A 9,454-nucleotide genomic window follows, 5' to 3' on the forward strand; every position below is an offset into this window, starting at 1 on the left:
ACACACACACACACACACACACACACACACTCTGAATGCTGACACTGAAAGCGAGAGTGTTGTCAGGCCTGTGTCATTACAATTATCTTGACAGCAAAACCAACCATGGATAGGCTAAAAATGCAACATCTGCATGAAGGTTTCAAACCCCGGGATCCACGGGAGGGAAGCCTTTCAGGAGAGCTGTCAGTGAATAAGCCTTGACAGAACAGAGTCAGGGCCAAAGACAGTCCCTTCAGCCTGAGTGTGGGTGGGGCAAAAAGAAAAGATCATCCACTCAGGCAGAGCCAGGCCCACACGGGTACTTCAGACCGCTCTCCAAAATCCCGCCTAGCCCTCAGGGACCCTCAGACTGGATGGGGCAGAGAGGGCCCATCATGCTTCCTCTCACAGAAACTCCTTAGGATAAGGTATACATCTTCCCTGTCAGTCGGCCAAGTCCAAGGCACTGTCTTGTCTCACTCAAAGGAGAGACTCTCAGCTCAGGGCTCTTCTGTTAACCACTGTTAGGCAACGGTGCAAGTCTGCTGACCTGAGCGCGATCCTGGAACCAGCTCCTACAAGTTGTCACCTGGTCTTCACTTGTGCACTGTGGCACACATCCACATACATGAAGAAATGTAATTTTAAAGTCAATGTGTTAAAAAACATTTCTTTTTAATGGATAGACACCAAACAGCTGGGGATGTGGCTCAGGAGTACAAGAACCGGCTGCCCTTCCAGACAACCTGGGTTTGATCACCAGCATCTATATGGTGTCACACATCTGTTAACTCCAGTTTGAGAGGATCTGATACTTTCTTCTGGCCTTGGAGAGCACAAGGCACATATATGGTACACATACATGTAGGCAAAACACTCATATGTATAAAAATAAATATTTTTTTTGGTTTTTCCAGACAGGGTTTCTCTGTATTATTTTGGAGGCTGTCGGTCCAGCCCAGCCTCGAACTCACAGAGATCTGCCTGCCTCTGCCTCCCAAGTGCTGGGATTAAAGGCGTGCGCCACCACCGCCTGGCCTAAAAATAAATATTTTTAATTTAAATGGACACATACTAAATGCATTGATACATTTTAGTTCAACAAAATCTTACTTGCATGATGATGTGTCAACATGCCAAACAAAGCATTAAAAACTGGAATTGCCGACAGTAGTGGCGCACGCCTTTAATCCCACACTCGGGAGGCAGAGGCAGGTGGATCTCTAGGAGTTTGAAGCCAGCCTGGTCTACAGAGCGAGTTCCAGGACAGCCAAAACTGTTACACAGAGAAACCCTTTTTGTCTCAAAAAAGCCAAAATAAAAAGAAAGAAGGAGGAGGGAGGGAGGGAGGGAGGGAGGGAGGGAGGGAGGGAGGGAGGGAGGGAGGGAGGGAGGGAGGGAGGGAGGGAGGGAAATTGGAAATTGGGATCTGGTTAAAGGAATGTGTGGTATGGGTGCACAATAAGGTCACTGCTGATGGTGACACTGAAAATTTCATGTATCTTCTCATGCAAATGCACAGTAGAAAGCTAGGAGGAGTCAGTAAAAAGGAGGAGGAGGGGAGGGGGGAAGAGGAGGAGGAGAAGGAGAAGGGGGAGGGGGAGGAGGAGGAGGAGAGAAGTCCCTGAGCTTGGCTCTGACAGGTGGCATAATAGGTGATTTTTCTATTATCTAGGGTGTTTCCCTTTTGCAGAGGGAACATGTATTAATGTGTATCTTAAGCACTACAACTAAAAGTGGCAAGTTAGAGCTATATTCCTTGTCTCAAGAACTGCTCAGAAAGAATAAAGCAGGTAGCCATAAAAAAAAAAAAAAAACTGAGTGGGGGTGGGCATGGTAGTGCATACCTTCAGTCCTAGTATTCAGGAAGCAGAGGCAGCAGGATCTCCAGGTTCCAGGCCAGCCTGACTACATTACTAGTTCTAGGACAGCCAGAGCTGTATAGAGAAACCCTGTCTCTCCAAAAAAAAGAAAGAAAAGAAAAAGAAAAACCCCTCTGAGGTTTGATCTCCAAGCAGCTTCTCCTTTCTCAGAATGAAACCAGCAGGGCTGGGTGCCTCACCCCCTGCTTTGGGGATGTGCTGAGCTGAACGGGAGGGAAGCCACCCAGCATTCAAACTCCAGGTTGCACAGGGCAGTGGCTCAGCAATGCATTGGAACAGAGCCAATCATGGGCAGTCCTTCATGGCTGACCAAAACCCCTCTCCCAACCCTCCCAACATCAGTGTTTCTACAGGCAACTGCAAAGGTTGCAGCATGGGTTCTCAAGACTGGGGTGTGGTGGTACATGCCTGACATGCCTGGGGATGCTGAGACAGATGGATCACTGCAAGTTCAATGCCAGTCAACTCAGATTCAGCTATATCCACCGACTCAGGCTCTCCTAGCTCCAGCTGCCTCATCTTCAAACTGGGAATGAAATTTCTCAGGTAAATGATCTGTGTAAGAAAGCATATGTTAAGGGCCCACTGGATGACTTCACAGAGTATGCGCAAGGATGTTCCTCACGTATGTGGACCCTCTCTTTGCAGAGGTCACTCCCATGAACGCTGATGCAGACACAGCCAGGAGGTATTCCATCCTGGCTCCAGGTCCTGGTCCCTGCACCCCAGCTCTCCTTGGCTCACGGCCTTCACAAACAGTACCTCCTCCTTAGACCTCCTCTGAAGGACATTTGGGAAGTGGTTCTATCCAAAGTAAAAGTCACCAAGTGAAAGCAAACACCCTCTGAACTAAACGTAAAAATGGGACTAGACAGTCTGCCCTGCGAGGACATTCAAAATAATAAAATTAAAAAACCACAGTTTAGGGGTTGGCAAGATGACTCAGGGGAGTAAAAGGGCTTTAGGCCAAGCCTGATGACCTGAGTTCGATTCCCTGAACCCACATGATAGCAGGAGAGAACTGACCGGACAGACTTGTGCTCTGGCCTCCACAGACATGCGGTAAATAAACAAAAGTAATGAAGAGGTTTTAAAGTTCAGCTTAAGGACCCAAGGTTTTGTTACCTTCCCACACATTTGCAGACACTGTCAGTCACCACAGGCCAGCACCTTTGTGCATGGTCCCTCTCTGGACCACAGCCAGCAGGCAGACAGGCAGGGAAGCATCTGGTATGGAATGCTACTTCCCAGGGTTATGAGCCAAACCAGGTGTCTGAGAGTAGAAACTGCCCTGCAGCTAGGAGGTGTTCCATCTCTATCCCAGGCAGCAACCCCAGCCACCAGGTCCTGGGTGCAGATGCAATAAGGTCTCCCTCCTGCACCCCAGCCCTGCCTGGCTCACATCTTCACAAACAGCGCCTCCTCCTTAGGTCTCTTCGGAAGGACAGTTGAGAAGTGGGTCTGTCCAGGTTAAAAGTCACCAAGGTGAAAGTGGACACCAAAAGAGACAGGCCCTCAGTTCCATGTCAACTGGAGTTTCTCAGGCAAAAGGTTAAAACAGAAGCAGAAATGTCACTCTCTAGACACTAGCTGGGTTAGGAAAAGGGAACCAGGTTCTAGCCACATCTTTCTGGGGATGTCTGACTTGGGAACAGCCACTAAGACTCTGGCAATGTTTCCTACAGAACCAGTAAGTCAGACTGACTGATTCTACATGATTCCTAACTCAGGGCCCACTTGGAAAAGCTCTCTTCTAGTCATGGTAGTGGAGTCCCTGCTGTTCACCTGTCTGGTTACCCCTTTAGGTGAAACATGCCCCTCACATTCAAAGACCCCCACCTACCAGAGTCCAGGTAGCCACCATCTAGGATTGCCATAGCACCTCAGCAGTGATGGAAGGCCTGGTCAGTGAACACATCCCTCCACTCCTGGTCCTAGCACATAAGAATCTGAACTCTGCCTAACCCAGTGGATGAGGGTCAGCCTCTCTGCCTTCCCAGGCACAGCAAAGCCTCCAGGGTACCTCTGCTCCAGGGTAACTGCTCAGAGAAGTGGCCAAAAGCCGAGATTGTACCCATGACTGTTTCTGATAGGACTCATAACCAAAGCCCTTTAGGGACCCCGCAACCAGGATGAGATACTACAGAGCACCAACACAGTGAGTGAACATGAGGCAACATGAGCATCTGCGTTGTACGCCACTGTCTCCCCAGTGCAGAGAAGGGGAGCCCACAGATGGCACCAGCAAGCCCCGCCGGACAGCAGGCCAGCTGTCCCTCCATGAGCACAGCTGGAGAGTGACAACACATCCCCCACCCCTTGCTTCATGTAGTAATCAGACCTCTAGAGGGCCTGCCAGAGACAGGGCACCCAACGACACAGCCCTGCAACCCATTCCAGAAACACCTAGTTCTGGTTGTGTCTCCTGCCCTTTCCATTTAGACAGGGGAAATGCGTGTGATGAAGTTGGTAGAACTCTAGGAAATCCTAAGAGGTAGAGAGGAGACCAGCACACAGCTGGGTAGGTAGGGAGCAAACATTAAATCTTGACTCCTTTCTCCTCCTTTTAAATGTAGTATTGGAGATTTAAACACAGGGCTTCATATATACAAGGCAAGTGTTCTACCATGGAGCTACACTACACTCCCCACCCCCTTTAGTTCCCTTTTCAACCCAAGACGAACTACTCCACAGAGCAAAGCCATCAGCAGATAGCACATCATCAGGACCTGGGATGTTCACAGGCAGTCTGCCCCTGGTCAGGGTCCCACAGGTGACATCCCACAAGCTGCCTCTCTCACCAGGAGTTTAGCTAAGGAGGGCTGGTCTCTTGAGATTCTGCCAGAAGTCTGACACAGTTGTATAGGACAAGCTCTCTAGTCAGACACCTGTGATCCTAGCACTCGGGAGACAGAGATGGGACAATAGCCGTGAGTTCACAATCAGTCTAATGTATATGCTGAGTTCAGCCAGGGCTATATAAGACCTATCTCAAGATTGTACACACACACACACACACACACACACACACACACACACACACACACAATCAGGAATCTGGGGCTGGACAGGTGGCTCAGCAAGAAGTTAAAAAGAATTTACTGCTCTTGCAGAGGATTCAAGTTCATTTCTCAACACCCACATGGCAGCTAACCTGCACCTCCAGTTCCAGGGCATCTGACGCCCTCTTCTGGCCTCCTCAGGCTCCTACACACATGTGGTACACATAAAGTCACATACAAACACATTTTTAAAAAATCAGAAATTCAAGAGGGCATGCTGTTAGGGTAAGATGCCCTGATCCAGCCTTCTGGGATTGCGTCCTGCCCTGTGGAAAATCAGTTCCATGTGCTTCTTCTTCTAAAGGTGCCCTGTGTATGAATGTCAGCAGGCCCCCACCACGGAAAGTTTACAGGCAGGTTTTTGATAGCAGGGCAGACACAGACTCCTTCTAACACAGGTGCAAGCACTCCATCCCCACTTTACAGATGGGAAGTTTGAGAAGTTATCAGGCTTGCCCAAGGTCATCTAGACAGAAACAGGACCAATTACAAAGCTGTGTAGGCCTTCTGCTCCCTAGCACTCCTGCGGTCAAGATGCTCACAATAATAACGGCATCTCCTACACAATCTGTTCAGTACATCTGGTTTTTAGTATTGTTCTTAAACAAGGACATCAACATAGAATAACATACACAAATGTTTAACTCAACCCAACTGAGCATGCATGCACACACACACACACAAGTACGCACGCACATGTGTGCACACACACATACCCAGTCTAAACCACAGAATGCAAAGCTTTTCAGAAACAGCCTGAAGGGAACCACTCCAACCTCATCCAAGCAGATGGGGAAGCTGAGGCCCCAGGGATGAAGTGATTCACCCAAACGAGCTGGTAACAGTCCTGGGGAACCAGCTCCAAGGTCAAAATTACCATGAAATGCTACCCAAAGTCCTATCTTTTCAGGAACCAGAAGGACCCTTCAAATACAATGCAAAGAACAGGGCATGTGTCCTGCTCATACTGCAAATAACCCTTGGGCCTTTGAATGCCACCAGGGTTGACCTCACAATGCACACAGTAGGGAGGCTGCTGCCTAGCCAGCTCAGGGGCCTGAACAGCTGGAGACTCTGAGGTATTCTAATGCCACAACTTTGTCAAAATGTACAACATCAGTCCACAAAGAGAATTTGCAGAGAATACAGTGTAAGCCGTTCTACATACACGCTGGAATCCAGGAGCACCTCAAAGAGACATGAGGAGGACCAACAGAGGCTAACACAGAGAACATTCTCTCTGCCCAGCAGTTCAAGAGACGTACACTGCTGGACAACGACCCCGGAACTAAGACACACAGTCCTCCTATTGTATCAGCTTAAAAACTGAACTATGCGGGGCACACACACTCGGCTGTGTTCAAGAAATCCACATGCAGAAAAGCCTGATGCAGAGCTTTGTTGGTTTGCTTTTTAAGCAAAGTCCTGTTAGTCCTGCTATAGCAACTGTAACAAAAAACAATAATAATAGCCAGCACTGGTTGGAGTCTCCCAATGTTCCTGGCTTTGTGGCTTTTCTGAAAATACAGCTAAGGGAGTCACCCTGAGCATTTTGGATCAAACAAGAATTCAGGCTTGTGGTGTGAGAGGAGGGAGGACTGGTCTTGTAATAATTACAGCAATCACTGGCTGGCTCTATGACATCTGGCAGTTGCAATTAGCAATGGTGTGTGTGTGTAAAATCACATATCTAATAAAACAGACATCCTTAGACCTACAGAAGCACAGATGTGGTCATGCCAGGTAAGAAAAGGTCCTTCTTCAGGACGGACCTATTAACTGACCCCTGCACTTTCAAAGGTCTCCCAGTCCCTGGAAGCAAGCTGGGAAAGCACTAGTTTTTCCACCAATGTGTAAGGGGTGGGGGAGCTCTCCCTTCTGATCCCAACCACCTTGCTGGCTGGTTCTTCCAAATCCTCTTAATGCTCCACTTTCCAGCTATAATTTAAGAGAAGGAGCTCACACATCTTATTTTTCATTGCACTCCAGGTCATCACTGTCAGCAACCCCCTCAAGTAGTGTGTTCTTACCAAAGGTTCCCTTCCCCACTATAATCTTTCCTAGGCCAAAGCCCAACGTTTCGGGTGGAGCGGGGAGATCAATGGGTAATTTCATTTTAAGCAGTGAACCGCTGTGACATCGCGAAAGAAAAGCACCCCAACGCCTGAAGAGCAAAATTGCTGTTTCAGCAAACACTTTTTGAAAAGCGGCAGACAAGACCTGATGGAAAGGAAAGGGCAACAGGACAAGGAGAGTGGGTAGTGAGGGAAAGTCAGTGCCACCGGCCGATGCTCACACTTTAGGGGACGTCCCCCCATCACCCCAGCCCACGCTACCGGGCTTAAGCACACCGAGAAAAGTCCAGCGCGTGATTCAGTGGGACAATGACTACTATGGGCACTGGAAATGGGGTGAGGCTGGAGAGGGGTTTGCAATGGGATGCCCGCGAGCATCCTAGCCCACACGCCGGTCCTCGAGCCTCGATCCAAACCCCCACTAACACCCCTTCCCCCAAATTCTTCCAAAGCGAGAGCCGGTCGTAGGTCCTCATGCCACCGCATCAGCGAGCTCAGGCAAGGGAGGAAGACTCTAGCCAGCAGACCGGGCTGCAGGATGCAACTCGGGAAGGAAAGCAGCGGGGCGGCTCCCGGGGCACAGCGGGATCGGGACCACGGGCGCCGCGACCCCTTACCTCCAGGGTCCGGATCTCCTGCTGCGTGAGGTCGTTGGACACAGAGCACTTGGTACGCAGCCCGCGCAGACTGCCGATGGAGATATCGATGAGCTTCTGCAGCTGGCCACACTGCTGCAGCGCCCGGCTGGCCGCGGCCCCTGCGCCCCCGTCCGCGGCCGCCGCGGCGCCCCCGCCGCCGCCCTCCTTCTTCTCGCCCATAGCCACCGCGCGCAACGCCGCTCTATCCATGCCTCGGCATCGGGGCCGCTGGGGGCCGAGGCGAGGAGCCCGGGGGCACGGGCGCCTCGGCAGAGAAGCCTCAAGCCGGGAAGGCTGCACTAGGAGCGCCCCTCGGCGCTCCCAGTGCCTGAAGTCTTGAAAGCCAGCCGCCCAGTCCGCTCCTCCCGCCTCCCAGACACCGCGGCAAAGTGAAAGCCTCCGCGACCCGACGGCTGCGGTTGCTGGAGCCTTTAAGCGGCCGCGGGGGCCGGATCGAGACCGCAGGGCATGCTGGGACTTGTAGTCCGCGCCGCGCCATCTGTCTCCGGGCCCGCGCCCTCGGGGCCCCGCCCGCACTCTGGCCCCGCCTGACGCCTAGGAGGGGCTGCTTTGCGCCTGCTCCAATTCCTATGCATCGTGGTCTTGGGAACCTGGTTCCCCATCCTCCTTAATTCCTTTAACCCCACTTTCCACTACCACCCACTTCTCGCACACGCAACCGCACACACATAAGTAGCTTCCCATGACCGGTGAATGGGGTGGGGTAGGGTCTGATGGCTTACACCCAGATAAGCCCTGTAACGTGGGATATTGAGGGTCCCAATTTTTTGCGTGAGTTTAGGGTCCTCCATATACGGGAATGTGCTATGTAACTCAGCGGCAGAATATTTGCTTGGCAAACATAAGACCCTAGGTTTGATTCCACAGCACTATCAAAGGAAAAGAAAAAGACATCACACACACACACACACACACACACACACACACACACACACCCTTAACTAGTTCTCACAACACTTGACCCTGAGTTGTGTTTGTGTTCGCATAGACTTTGACCCTGAATGGTCTACATCAAAGTTAATGGACAGGCAAGCAGAGACAACTTTCTTCTGTGTTCTATTACTCAACAAAATAAGTTTAGCATCTCATACCCTGCAGATGACACATGGGCAGCACATTAATTTGTTAAACCTTCCTAAGAGTTTCCAAGCAGATAGAAAAAACCTGAGACCAAATTTGATTCCCACTACTCCATTGCCTGCTACATGAACTTGGACAAATGGCTTTCCCCCGGGGTTCCCTTTCACATTAGATGGGGTCATAGCTACCTAGTCCAGGCTTCTAAAACAAGGAGGTTATGTTTGCACAGCACTCAGATTAATTACTGGCACATGTGGTCATGGATAAACGTTAGCTCTTTTCTAGACTCAGACTTCCTGAATTCGACCCTGAGCCCAAGCCTCCAGTGGCCACAGCAGCCAGTACTTCCTGATCCAACATTTAAAATTCACCACACCTGTTCACTCTCCTCTCCTATTAGTCCGTCTCATGTACCAATTTAAAAAAGGAAAAACGAAGCCAAGTGTGGTGGCACACATTTTTAATCTCTGAGTTCCAGAGGCAGAGGCAGAGGCAGGAGCATGCCTGTGAGTTCAAGACCAACCTAGTTTTTACATAGTGAATTCAAGACCAGCTTGGGTTATATATTATAGTCAGGTCTTACCTCAAGAGGGGAGTGGGACAAAGAGATGGCTCACCAGTTAAGAGCACTTGTTCCTGCAGAGGTCTAGAGTTCTGTTCTCAGAACCCACCTGATGGCTCACAGCCATCTGGAACTCATGTTCCCGTATATG

General features: G+C 50.4%; 1 protein-coding gene across 4 annotated transcripts in view; it reads right to left on the minus strand.

The window, feature by feature from the left end:
- Positions 1–8,061, minus strand: part of Ksr1 (kinase suppressor of ras 1) — a 135,976-nt gene extending 127,915 nt beyond the window's left edge. For 3 of the 4 annotated variants that reach the window (XM_040749249.1, XM_013118366.3, XM_013118364.3), the window contains exon 1: positions 7,620–8,061. In XM_040749249.1, the coding sequence (XP_040605183.1) occupies positions 7,620–7,850 (231 nt within the window). In that variant the 5' untranslated portion in view covers positions 7,851–8,061. The remainder of the gene's footprint in view (positions 1–7,619) is intronic. The other variant, XM_013118368.3, reaches the window with a different exon arrangement.
- Positions 8,062–9,454: the final 1,393 nt, after the last annotated feature.

This window comes from Mesocricetus auratus, unplaced genomic scaffold (genome assembly GCF_017639785.1).
Source record: "Mesocricetus auratus isolate SY011 unplaced genomic scaffold, BCM_Maur_2.0 Super-Scaffold_100007, whole genome shotgun sequence".
Lineage (NCBI taxonomy): Eukaryota > Metazoa > Chordata > Mammalia > Rodentia > Cricetidae > Mesocricetus > Mesocricetus auratus.